Consider the following 14,190-nt stretch of genomic DNA (forward strand, 5'->3'; position numbering starts at 1 on the left):
TGACTTCTCCTTTATTTAATGTCCCTGCTAACCAGGGCGACATTAAAATCTTTGCAGGCCCTGGGACTGCAAAGTGGCTCAGTGCCACTCGGTGCCCGGCTAGGTGGCTCAGTGGCTAAGGCGCTGAGCTTGTCAATCAGAAAGGTTGGCAGTTCAGCGGTTCGAATCCCTAGTACAGGTCTCCTGCATGAGCAGGGGGTTGGACTAGATGACTTCCAAGGTCCCTTCCAACTCTGTTACTGTTACTGACTTGCCATTGCCTTCTTCCTAGGGCTGAAAGAGAGTACTTGGCCATGGTCATCCAGATGGTTTTTGTACAAAGGTCAGGATTAGAACATGGCTTTTCTCAATCTTAAGCGATCAAGTTAACCACTAGACTAAATTGGCTCTCCCGTGTGTATGCATTGGTATTATGTGTGTGGGGCAGGGATGAAATGCTCCCGGTTCGGACCGGATTGCCCGATCCGGTAGCGGCGGGTGGTTCAGAGAACCGGTAGCAAAAATCCCTGTGCCCCCCCTCCATGCCCAGCGGAGCTGCAGGATCATCAGAGGCTTTTTTTAAAAAACTTTTAAAAGCATTTTTTCTACAACCTCTTCCGACGGAAAAAATGCTTTTAAAAGTAAAAAAAAAAAAAAGCCTCTGATGATCCTGCGGCTCAGCTGGGATAATCAGAGGCTTTTCAAAGCATTTTTTTCTGCAACCTCTTGGCTGAAGAGGTGGTTAAAAAAATGCTTTGAAGAGTCTCTGACGATCCCAGCTGAGTTGCCTGATCGGCAGAGGCTTTTCAAAACATTAGAAAAAAATGCTTTGAAAAGTTAAAAAAAAAAAGTTGGCCACGCCCACTCAGTCACATTACCCCACCAAGCCACGCCCACAGAACCAGTAGTAACAAATTTTACATTTCACCCCTGGTGTGGGGGTGCATTAGAATTCATTTTAATAGGCTCTTTGTAAATTCACTATGCTCATTATTCCATTTATAATTCAAATTTGGCTAACAATCTGGTTGTTAGTCTATCAAGCCAAGATATACAGTAAAACAGGAGGTGGGCACAGTTGTCACTATTTTGTTACTAGTGTTGAACTTTATTAATATATATTGTGATTTATATCTATATGGTTAATATATATTAACCTTTAGAGGTGATCACCTTTAAAGCGCTCCATGGCTTAGGGCCGGGGTACTTACGGGACCGTCTTCTGCCAGCAATTGCCTCCCACTGGCCAGTACGCTCACACAGAGTGGGCCTCCTCAGGGTGCCATCCGCCAGACAGTGTCGGCTGGCGACCCCCAGGGGGAGAGCCATCTCTGTGGTGGCGCCCGCCCTCTGGAACAACCTCCCCCCAGAGATATGTACAATATCAGACCTCCGGATTTTTTGTCGGGCCCTGAAAACTTATTTATTTCAACTAGCCAGGCTGGCTTGATCCCACAGTTTTGGGTTAAATTTTAATTTATTTTAAATTGGGTTTGTTTTAAATTGCGGCCAAAAATATTTAATTATTTTAAATTGCTTTTAAATTTTGTATGTTCTGTTTTTATTTTGGCTGTTCATCGCCCTGAGTCCTATTGGAGAAGGGCGGTATACAAATTGAAACAAATAAATAAATAAAATAAGTAATTTGGTTTATTGCTTAATAAGAAGAGATTACATATATATTTGAAAAAGCAATGGAAAAGAAATGAATGATTGTAATGTTATATATTTAACTGACTTTTAGTAAGATATTGGATTGTAATATTTGGATAAGTTGAAAAAAAATATTTGTGATTGGAATAAGGGAATTTAGGGAAACACTGGAAATTATATTATTTTGTGAAAAGGATGCAATGGGGAAATATTTGAATAGGATGATTTAGAGTTAAGGTTAACTATTAGAAAAATGATTGATTTCAAATTTAAGGGTTTTAACTTGGAGAAAGTAAGGGAAAAAATTAAATTTGATTAAGATTAGAGATTAGGGCGAATGGTAATATTGGTTATTAGAAGAAACAAGGAAAAGAAAAGAAAAATTAGAAAGAAAGATTAGTATGGCAAAAAGTGAAATATATAAATTGTGTTGGAGATAACTAAAAACTGTATAAATTTGTGACTCGGCCAATACTCTGTTCAGAAAAAATGCATTGTTATTTGTGTAAAAAAATAAAAAAACTTTTACAAAAAAAATAAAAATAAACACACTCCCATCCATTCCTCTCATTTGTTTATTCTGCCCAGAGTCGATGATTAATATTCAGAACAGCTTCAGGAGCTCCACAGTATTAACAATGTGCCAGTTTGTATAAACTTGATGTTGTTTGTATGTTGAAGATTGTTAATAGAATCTTTTATTTGCTTATATTATTCCGTATCAGAGAAAAAAAGCCTACTTTTTAAAACTTTCCTCAACATTTTTCTGAGGAAAAATCAGGGACTGCTATCTCTTAACTGGACAGACCTCTTCTAAAGTAACTATAACTCTCATGGTATTCACAAGACACTTCTTTGTTTAAACTTTTTTCCCGTTTCACTGTTGTTTCTCAGTGGCAGAAAAAGCACACTTTTTTTCCCTTTATCTCCTGAGCTTCTTGCAGATTAGCCTGCTATTTATCTGCAATTAACAAATCTTGCAAATCTTTCACCACCCACAGGCTGTTCATAGAAAATTGCTGGTGGTGTGAATTCACACCACCCACCCAATGCCCTTGACAGCTTTCAAAGCTCTAATTCCTCCTGATCAGTTTGCAAACATGATTTTTCCTTCACAGCAAGTTTACACACCCCACAATATAACAGGCAAGAAAATGGTAAGACAACACTTGTCCACCCTAGGTGAGTTCAAATCACTAGGACCAGATGGATTACGTCACAGAGTTCTGAAAATGCTGGGAGATGTGATCTCGGAGCCATCAAACCATATTTTTCAAAGATCCTGGAGCACCCGGGGAACTACCAGAAGACTGGAAAAGAGCTGTGGTGGTTCCCATCTTCAAAAAAAAAAGTGGGGAGGGGGAATAGTTACAGGAAACTACAAACCAATCAGCCTGACATCAATACTGGGGAAGATCCTGGAAAAGATAATCAAGCAACGGATCCGCAACACCTAGAAGCAAACCAAGCTATTACAAGAAGCCAACATGGGTTTATCAAAAACAGATCATACTAAATAAATCTTATTGCATTTTTTTTGATAAAGTGACTAAATTAGTGAACTATTGAAATGCTGTGGACATATACATGGTAAGGCATCTGACAAGGGAATCCACAACCTACTTTATTGGTAAGATAGAAAAATGTGGAATAGACAGCATCACTACTAGGTGGATTTATAACTGGCTGACAAACTGCATTCAATGTGTAGTCCTCAATGGAACTACATATAAGGAGGAAAATATGCAGTATCCCAAGGTTTTGTTTTTTTTATTATTATTTATTTATTTATTTATTTTTAAATTTATATGCCGCCCTTCTCCGGAGACTCGGGACGGCTTACAATGCGTTAAGCAATAGCCTTCATACTTTTTGTATATTTATACAAAGTCAGCTTATTGCCCCCACAAAATGGGCCCTCAATTTATCTACCTTAGAAAGGATGGAAGGCTGAGTCAACCTTGAGCCTGGTGAGTTTCGAACTTACAGTAATTGCAGACAGCTGGTGTTAATCACAATGCTTTTAGTCTGCTGAGCCACCAGGCCCCTACTTAGGACTACTCTTCAAGATCTTCGTAAATGATTTAGATGACAGGATAGAAGGGGAATTCATCAAATTTGCATACGACACCAAGCTAGAGAGATAGTCAACACTTTTGAAGATAGACTCAAGATCCAGAAGGATCTTGACAAACTTGAACACTGGGCCGTATCTAACAAATTCAGTGGTGAGAAATGTAAGATTTTAGATTTAGGCAAGAAATGCCTAAATGCATAAGTATAGAATAGGTGGTACCTGGCTCAACAGCAGTAATTGTGAGAGGGATCTCCTAGTAGACAACCACAAGTTAAATATGAGCCAACAATGTGCTGCAGCTGCCAAAAAATCCAATGCAGTCCTCGGTTGCATCAACAGAGGCATATCAAGATCATGTGTCTTGGTACCACTATATAATGCCTTGGTGATACCACACTTGGAATATTGCAACCAGTTCTGGTTATCATGATACAAAAAAAGATGTTGAGACTCTACAAGAATGCAGAGAAGAACAACAAAGATGATTAAGGGTCTAGACTAGAGGCTAAAATATTTGATGAACAGTTGCAGGAACGCAGCATGTCTAGTCTAACAAAGAAGGACTAGGGGTGACATGATAGCAATCTTCCAATATTTGAGAGGCTGTCACAAAGAAGAGGGGGACAACCTATCTTCCAAGTACAGGAGGACAAGACAAGAAGTAACAAATGGAAACTTATCAAAGAGTGATCCAAACTATTCTGCATATTTCTCAAACATTTGTTCCACTTCTTTTAGGCTGGCAGTGCATATGTTGTTTCTATTTTCCCAGTTGGAGTAGCATGATGTCCCTTTCAAAAGGCATTGATCCTGGTTTGGGCATCCTTTGCTAGTTCTGGACCTAGTCATATATTTTGAAATATTTTCTATCTCAGAGTTTTGCCCAGATTCCTACTGATGGTGGTGGCAATATCATAGTTTGGGCCTGTTTTGTGCTTCTGAACCAAAAGGGCACACCAGTCACTGAAAGCAAAGATTCAAATACTTTTGTCACATGCAAATATGGAGTTTTGCATGATTTTCCTCAAGTAAGTAAGTGAGTGAACAATAATAATGTTTTTATGCATTTGTTTGATTGGGTTCCCTTTATCTGCTAGTTTTAGGACTTGTGTTCATATTCATGCATAAATATATTCACAGCCATTATTAAGCGCTAGGTTCCGTTAATGAAAGAAAGAAACCAATAATCTTAACCAAGTTTAGCATATTGTGCAAAAGCTACATAAATATTTACCTATTCTGCTACAATAGCTCATGAGAAGACAAGCACAGATTCACCTTAACCGGTTAAGTTAAAAGATCTCAATACATTGATGAAGAGTTTTAATTATGATGAACCAACTAATGCTGTATTGAAAAATATATAACAGTTTTGATATTGAATCCATGGGGGGGGAGGGAATCTAACTGGACCTGGGAGCACCTATATCAAAAAGAATAATCCCAAAGAGATGAGAATGACTTTGATCTTCCAAATAGCAATGACCTAGAAACAGGTTCTCTATTCTACGCAAGGAACAGGCTAGAAAGGAAAGGTGGGACATCTCGTATAACATACAATTGTATTCCTTGGCTCTTCCATAAAAAGAAAATAATAACATTTTAATACAACATTGAATTATAGCATTTGTTTAAGAATAATATATTTAACAACTCTACAGGGCAGATTAAGTAGACAACCACCCATGGGAATATCTGATTTTTCCTTTAACACTCACCGATCTCATTGCCCAATCCTGACCCCAACATGGAGCCAGCTGAGCTCACAACTGCACATGTCTTCAAGTGACCAAGTTCTTCTGCCAAACTCCTCTGAGGCAGCATACCCCTCCATATTGGTTCTGCAAAGGGTCCTTCATCACCCAACACAGTGGACACATTCACACGGCTTTTGAGCTGGCACAAGAGGTCCATCCCAGTTAGGTGTGGATTGTTTAGGCGCTGCCCAGCACCTGAGGGCACCTGATACTTGTTCATTGATTGATAGTTCTGGAAGACTTGTCGAAGACGAGGGCTCAGTACTTGGGATGAAAGCTTTTTCTGCCACACAGGCCATGGTAAGGGCCGTGCTGGGAAGATGGAATGAGAAACCTTTATGAGTTGTTGAAATCCAGCAAGCACCTTCTCAAGACGTTGCCAGAACTTCCTGATTCTGGAGAAGAAGGAATCTTCTGTCAGAGTCTGTGTTGTAATTTCTAAGTTCTGGTTGACAGATCTAGCAGCTGAGGGGAGCTTCAGAGTTTTGTTTCTCTCTGAGGAAATTTGGATGTCCTGGAAGAGTGTTCTTGTAAAGTTGGAGGGCACTCCCGGGTCACGGGAGCCCAAATGCAGCATTAGCCCTGTCTGTAGACAAACTAAGCTCAGCATAGTCAGACATAGCACAGCAAAACTCAGCCAAATGCAGTTTGTTCCCCACTTCCAAGGTGGTTGTACACACCATAAGGTATGTCCAGACCTGTGGAGAGATGGGCAACACAAGATTAGCCAATTTTGATTAGCATCTGGTTGGTTCTACTACCACAACATGTAGCACTGGCTGTTTCTATAATGTAGTTTCAATTACAAAATAGACTATGATTAAAATGACCTGCTAAAGGAGATCAAAATAAGTTCAACTCATCTGACATCTAATATTCCAGTGGCCAATCAGATGGATTGTGGAAGAGAAAGTGCCAAAATTGCAGCCAAGGAACCATACGTGACACAACATCGTCAATCTGGTAGCCTCCAGAATGGATGTAGCCAAAGAAAACTCTTGTTTCTCCTCTTTTTTGCATGTTGGAGAATTTAGAGAAACAAGATACAAAATGGATGTCATCAGCTTCACAGATACTTAAGGTACATATTTCACATCCACCAAAAAAAACAGCACTAGGATCTGCTCACTTTTGGTTTACAAACCTCTACATTCAATGCAAAACCTAGAGTGGTCTTTGAGCCAAGAGATATATGGCTCACCTCTAGCATGAACGCATCTACTCTTCCTTGATTGATTTTTCTGGAGCTATGCTTCCTGTATGAGCAGGTTGATTCCAGTTAACTAAAATGATTAGATTTGGATATTTAGTGTAGTTTGAATGGAACACATTGCCATATATCTGAGAGGAAAGAAAATGGCTCCAAACTGTATGATTTGAAATGAAGGCTTTTCATGAAGAACTGGTCCCATTTCATATTCCTAGTGTTGCAGCATGCTGGAAACAGGAATAGCGCAGGGGCCATACTAAAAATGATTCCCCTCTCCCCCGTTCCATTGTTTGTGTGAAATGCATGCTAGACAAAGTTTGGTTTGGCCAACAAGGCTAGTCAGAAAGAAAAGGGAGAATAAGTCTCCAATTTTGAGTGTCAAAAATTACTTGCCTCTGACAAATCTTGCTAGATTTAGACACTGATTTGCAGACTGATTTGAGATATTGAGGTTTCTAACATCAAACATCCCAGTTTGAATTTTATCAAAGAATTTTATCCTTCTGTTCCTTCTTGCAGTGAATTATCCAATTCCCCTTGAACAATTTTTGTCACCACTAGTGGGGAGGGTCTGTGCATCCTCGGGAGATGTGTCAGAAGATTCAAACGGAAGAATGAAACTGGTAGAAGAGTCCCTGTCATGACTGAAGCTTCGTTTTTAAAGAAAACCATTGTTTCGAACAGGAAATGAATCAAAAGGTACAATCTATGTCTCAGTCTTCTATTTGTGGATTGGAAAACCCCATGTTTTTTGGTGGCATTTTGATAATTGTAGATAGATATGCGACTGATAAATTAGATATTATTTTTTTCACTCCTGAAGGTGGTCAGAATTGAACACATATTTTAGTTGCTTTTTTTTTAATATAATGAAAGGCCCCAATATTTCCAAGCAGTTTGAGTGTGTGTGTGTGTGTGTGTGTGTGTGTGTGTGTGTGTGTGTGTGTGTGTTTCTTTCTTTTTCGTAGGTTTTATGTGTTTTATGTGTTCAAGATGTTATGCAGCCCTAGTTCAGTGAAATCACAATTCACTAGTTTCTGGGCTTTTTTTTTTTCTCTTTCTGGCAGCCAGACATAAAACCTACGAAAAAGAAAGAAAATCAAATATTGTACCTTTACAGGAAGGATACATGAGATGAGGGTGTGGCTAACTGATGAGGCCTTATAAGGCCGAAATAGATCTATCTTAGTCTCCCAATGGGCAGCAAAGGGTCTGCTGGCTGCCAGAAAGAGAAAAAAAAGCCCAGAAACTAGTGAATTGTGATTTCACTGAACTAGGGCTGCATAACATCTTGGTTTATGTAGGTAGAACCTGGCTAAATGTTTTCTCAGGTTTTCGCGAGTGTTTGTATGTAGGTCTTTGGTTATTCGGGTCTTCTCCCACGTAAAATTGGAAGTGTCTTGGCGACGTTTCGACGAAGTCTCATTCGTCATCTTCAGGAGCAAATTGCTCCTGGAAGCACGAAGCCGAGAACACCAGCCTGAAGATGACGAATGAGACTTCGTCGAAACGTCGCCAAGACACTTCCAATTTTACGTGGGAGAAGACCTGAATAACCAAAGACCTACATATATATATATATATATATATATATATATATATATATATATATATATCTCAATTTTCTTACTTCTTCGTAGGGTTTATGTGTGTTTTTCTTCTAGCCAGGTTTTCCCTACGTAGCCAAGGTTTTTTTTTGTAGCTCCAGCTCAGTAGAATCTCATCTACTCGGTTCTGGGCTTTTTTCTTTTCTAACACCTAGCAAGCTCTCACTGCTAGATGGGAGACCTAAATAGATCCATTTCTAGCTCGTTAGCTGTCATCAGTAGGCCACACCCATATCCTCCCTGTAAAGGCATAGTATCAATTTTCTTACTTCTTCGTAGGGTTTATGTGTGTTTTTCTTCTAGCCAGGTTTTCCCTACGTAGCCAAGGTTTTTTTGTAGCTCCAGCTCAGTAGAATCTCATCTACTCGGTTCTGGGCTTTTTTCTTTTCTAACACCTAGCAAGCTCTCACTGCTAGATGGGAGACCTAAATAGATCCATTTCTAGCTCGTTAGCTGTCATCAGTAGGCCACACCCATATCCTCCCTGTAAAGGCATAGTATCAATTTTCTTACTTCTTCGTAGGGTTTATGTGTGTTTTTCTTCTAGCCAGGTTTTCCCTACGTAGCCAAGGTTTTTTTGTAGCTCCAGCTCAGTAGAATCTCATCTACTCGGTTCTGGGCTTTTTTCTTTTCTAACACCTAGCAAGCTCTCACTGCTAGATGGGAGACCTAAATAGATCCATTTCTAGCTCGTTAGCTGTCATCAGTAGGCCACACCCATATCCTCCCTGTAAAGGCATAGTATCAATTTTCTTACTTCTTCGTAGGGTTTATGTGTGTTTTTCTTCTAGCCAGGTTTTCCCTACCTGGCTAGAAGAAAAACACATAACATATTCATATATGAATACATAATCACATATTCATATATAACATATTCATATATGGTTATAGTAATAAGTGGGAAGAGATAGATACTAGTAAGGAATAGAAGAATAATAGTAATACAGTCTTAGTAAATTATTTGACAGTGTTGTGGGAATTAGTTGTTAAGCAGAGTGATGGCATTTGAGAAAAAAACTGTCCTTGTGTCTAGTTGTTCTGGTGTGTAGTGTTCTATAGCGTCGTTTTGAGGATAGAAATTGAAACAATTTATGTCCAGGATGTGAGGGGTCTGTAGATATTTTCACAGCCCTCTTTTTGACCCGTGCAGTATACAGGTCCTCAATGGAAAGCAAGTTGGTAGCAATTGTTTTTTCTGCAGTTCTAATTGAAGTCTGTGTTTGTCTTCTTTGGTTGCAGAGCCAAACCAGACAGTTATGGAGGTGCAGATGAGATTCATGTATGTATGTATGTATGTATGCATATGTGTATGTGTATGTGTATGTTGTTCCGCCAGGCTGGACTATCAACACAATAGTTTTAAATTGGGGTATTTAAATTTATTGGGGTTTTAAATTTGAGCCACTTTATTTAATTATTTTAAATTTTATATTGTTGTTTTGTCTGTGTTTTTAAATAGGCTGTACACCGCCCTGAGTCCTTCGGGAGAAGGGCGGTATAGAAATAAAATTATTATTATTATTATTATTATTATTATTATTATTATTATTATTATTATTATTATTATTATATATGTGTATGTATGTATGTATAGTAAAGGTAAAGGTTCCCCTCGCACATATGTGCTAGTCGTTCCTGACTCTAGGGGGCGGTGCTCATCTCCATTTCAAAGCCAAAGAGCCAGCGCTGTCCGAAGACGTCTCCGTGGTCATGTGGCCAGCATGACTAAATGCCAAAGATGCACAGAACGCTGTTACCTTCCCACTAAAGGTGGTCCCTATTTTTTCTACTTGCATTTTTTACGTGCTTTTGAACTGCTAGGTTGGCAGAAGTTGGGACAAGTAACGGGAGCTCACCCTGTTACATGACACTAGGGATTCAAACTGAACTGCCAACCTTTCTACACACACACACATGGTTCAGAAATATTGACTATGGCTTTTGCAAAAGATGAATCTTTTCTCATTAATCTTTGGAGGTGGTGTGATTTGTTTGTGTGTGTGTGTGTGTGTGTGTGTGTGTGTGTGTGTGTGTGTAGAATGTTAACAAACATGTGAGATTGTCTGGTAGCCATAATGTACCAGAATGTTTAGAACAGAACAGAACAGAACAGAATAGAATAGAATAGAATCTGGAAGGGATCTTGGAGGTCTCCTGCCCTCTGGTGCTTTGGAGAATAATTTCACCCCCTCTTCTTTGTGGCAGCCCCTCAAATATTGGAATACTGCTATCATGTCATCCCTAATTCTTCTTTTCTCTAGACTAGCCAAACCCAAATCCTGCAGCTGTTCTTCATATGTTTTAGTCACCAGGCCTTTGATTGCCTTAGTTGCCCTTCTCTGAACTTTTGCCAAAATCTCAACATCTTTTTTGTAGTGTGGTGGTGACCAAACTTGGTTGCACTATTTCAGGCGTGGTCTTACCACTAGGGCTTTATCAAGCCATACTAATACTGCAGGTGATCTTGTCCAAAACACTTTTGAGGTCCCCGCTCCACCCCTCCCCTCCCCGAAAGGATTTTGAGCGAGAAAAGAGGAGGGAGAGCGGGCTAAGGGGTCGCGAAGCCGAAACGAGGATCAGATGTGAGACCACTGGATGGTGAGGTGGAAACAGCCAGCGCTCTTTGGTGAGGGATGCGAAGGCTCGAAGGGATCGCCTGCGCTGCAACTGGGGGCTGTGGTAGGGATCGCCTCCCACTCCCCTCCTCTCTCCTCCCCCGCACCTTATTCTTCTTACTCTCGGCAAAGCCCTACCCAGAAGGATGGGGGGGGGGGGCGTCCGGGAGGTTTTCTCTCCGAGGAGCCGCTGCACCGGGTTGTCCCCTCTGGAGTTTGGGGTGGGGGGGTGGGGGGGTGGGGGAATAGAGACGCAGCCTGGCCTTGTTGGGATGCAGCAGAGGTGGGGCTCGTTGCAGAAGCTCTCTCAGTCCCAAGCCAGCACTCTGACGGCTCGTCTCCTTCGGGAACCATCTCTGGTCTCCAGCTCAGGATAACGGCGCCCAACGCTTCTATTTCGGAGACGGGGGAAGAGAGGCCATCAGCTCACAGGAGACGGCAAGGAGAAGCACCTGACAAACGCTCCCACCAGGTCTTACTGGCATCCCGTGTTGCTCAGGTGGCTACAGGGAGACCCTCTGGAAGGTCTCTTGGCTGCAGGGACAAGGAATGGGCTCCTCTGGGCTGCTGGCCTCCTGGTCCTTTGGGTTTTGCTCCTTTCCCTCCTAGGGTCTCCAGGAGTTCCCCTTGTTGAGGTGGGAAGCGGTCAACAGCTCTAAGGCTTACCTTCTCCGTATCAGCATCTCTCCTTAGTGGCTCTGAACCGTAATGTGTCCAGAGGGAACGTTTCTGGGTCACAAGGAGGTGCACTACCAGGAGACAAGTGGCGCTACTGAGAGTCAGCTGCTGCTCCTCTCTCCCCCTGCAAAGTCACCCAGGATGTCAGCTGGATCCTCACTTCTATCAGGAACAAGCAGAATCTAAAGATGAGGGTGCAGGTTCGTTCTCCGAGCTTGTGGGTTGGTTGCTGAATGTTTCAGTACCAGGCTAGGTAATATCTTCGGAGTTCAGGTGATGTCAGTGTTCTTCCATTTATAAGGGCTTCATGTGGTCAGTAGGTCTTGGGATGGGCCAGATGTGGGTGTGTCAAGTGAGGGTCTTGGGATGGGTCAGGTGTGAGTCATCAGTGACAGTTTTGTGATGGAGAGGTTACATCAGGTGAAGTGCTGGTGTGTGTGTGGGGGGGAAGGGTTGCCTGAATTTGGTTGAGTGTCAGTGCTATCTTCGGTTAGCTGTGTGTGGTTGATTTGGATTCTGGGGGGGTTCGTAGGGCAGTTGTAGGTCAGTGTGTTGATGGAATTGATTGTGGAGTGCCAGGCTTTGATGAGTTCATGAGTGTGGCAGGTGGTAGCATAGCATAGCCAATTATTTTTGTGGTGTTCTAATCGAACTGGTGCTGTTTGGTGTCGGTGTGGATAGAGATTAAGGATTTGGGATCATGGCATTTGACTGCCAGCCGGTGTTCATGGATCCTGTTTTTTAATTGATGTGATGTTTGTCCCACGTAGAAATGGTTGCAATAGTTACAGTTGACTTTGTAGCATACATTGCTTTTTTTATCCTTTTATCTTATCTTGTTTTTGGTTCTGGATAATTCCTGCGGAGTGTGGGTGTGGGTTTGTGGGCTGTTGCTATTCCTAGAGGTTGGAGAATTCTGGCTGTCATTTCCTACATCCCTTTTGTGTATGGTAGGGTTAGTTTTTTGTGTGGTGGTTGGCTGTGTGGTGTAGTTTGGGTGTTGTGTGTCAGAATATAGAATAACAGACTTGGAAGGACCTTGGAGGTCTTCTAGTCCAACCCCCTGCTTAGGCAGGAAACCCTACACCACTTCAGACAAATGGTTATCCAATCCCCTCGTAAAAACTTCCAGTGTTGGAGAATTTACAACTCCTGGAGGAAAGTTGTTCCACTGATTAATTGTTCTATCGCACAAATTTTCTCCTTAGTTGCTAATCAAGTTGCTTCTCTCCTTGATTAGTTTCCACCCATTGCTTCTTGTCCTGCCCTCAGGTGCTTTGAAGAATGGGTTGACTCCCTCTTCTTTGTGGCAGCCCCTGAGATATTGGAACACTGCTATCACATCTCTAGTCCTTTTTTTCATTAAACTAGACATATCCAGTTCCTGCAACCGTTCTTTATATGTTTTAGCCTCCAGTCCCAATATGAAGTTTTTGAGATAACCGTTATGGAGAAAGACACCGAGCAGCCATTTCTCTTGTTTTTCTTAGTGTTGTGGTGCTGCAGTGTGTCCTGGCCCTTCTGAACAGGGCCTGGACACAGCTTCTTTTGTGTGCTGTGGTGTGGTTGCTTGTGAAGCTAAAGAGCCTGGAGACTGGTTGGCACCCAAAAAAGGCGATCCTTCTCAGGGAAGGCTGCAGCAACAAACTTGAAAATCCTCCCCCCACCCCAAAAAAAAAAAAATTGTGCTGAGGGCAAGTGAGCAGCTTTCATCCTCTGTGTTCAAGTAGCATATTTAGGAATACTTAAACTATAGCCCTAGTTTAATTTCCAGTGTGTATTTCACTAAGAAGTTACAAAGCTTTGCCACTATTCTTCTGGAAGCACCACTGCAACGGGAACTCCCTCCACTTGGAAAGGGAGGGAGCAAGAGAAAAAGAATCACTTTGTTCCTTCATCCAAGCAGCAAAGAGATCCTTTAGCGGACAACGTACATATGAAAAGACAGCAATAAGAAAAGGAACTCTCTTGCAAAAAAAAAAAAAAAGCTAAGCAAATATAAAATGTATTTCACTAAATCTAATTTATATGAAGCGCTATCATTCAATATAGCACTCTGTACCTTTGTCTTTGCACATATTATCCCCGCCATATCCATGCCCAGCTTTATAAATTGCCTTTTCCACTTTAAACTTTTTGCCTGCTTCTGAAGATGTTATAAAACATCACCACTTTCTCAACCTTCTTTCACTATTTTGCTCGTCCTTCATATATTTGATTCTCATTCATTTTGCCTAAATAATTGCACTGAATCTACATTCATTCAGCACTGTTTAGTTCTGAGCCTACCTCTCTTGGCATTCTCAATGGATTGAAATAATCCATTCCCACTGCAATCCACTTTCCTATATATCAAACTCTCACTTCCATATTACAAAGGGATACCAATGTACACAATTCACTTTTTTTCCTAGTAAATCTTCAGTCATAACTCAAACCTCATACTTACAGCATTTCATTTTGTGATCTTTCAAAGTTACATCACTGAAAAATGTGACTCATGACCATTTTTCACACTTACGACTATTGTAGCGTCCCCATGGTCACATGATCAAAATTGAGATGCTTGGCAACGGACTCATAATTATGACAACTGCAGTGTCCTGGGGTCATG

The 14,190-nt window shown here is 41.2% G+C and overlaps 1 protein-coding gene across 1 annotated transcript in view; it reads right to left on the bottom strand.

Moving 5' to 3' along the window:
• Positions 1–11,581, bottom strand: part of LOC139319008 (beta-galactoside alpha-2,6-sialyltransferase 1-like) — a 33,489-nt gene extending 21,908 nt beyond the window's left edge. The window contains exons 1-2 of the mRNA XM_070946635.1: positions 11,565–11,581; positions 5,428–6,164 (exon numbers count right to left, since the gene is read on the bottom strand). Of these exons, the coding sequence (XP_070802736.1) occupies positions 5,428–6,164; positions 11,565–11,581 (754 nt within the window). The remainder of the gene's footprint in view (positions 1–5,427; positions 6,165–11,564) is intronic.
• Positions 11,582–14,190: the final 2,609 nt, after the last annotated feature.

Source organism: Pituophis catenifer, unplaced genomic scaffold (genome assembly GCF_029215685.1).
Source record: "Pituophis catenifer annectens isolate HBS135680 unplaced genomic scaffold, rPitCat1.0.hap2 SCAF_1, whole genome shotgun sequence".
Taxonomy (NCBI): domain Eukaryota; kingdom Metazoa; phylum Chordata; class Lepidosauria; order Squamata; family Colubridae; genus Pituophis; species Pituophis catenifer.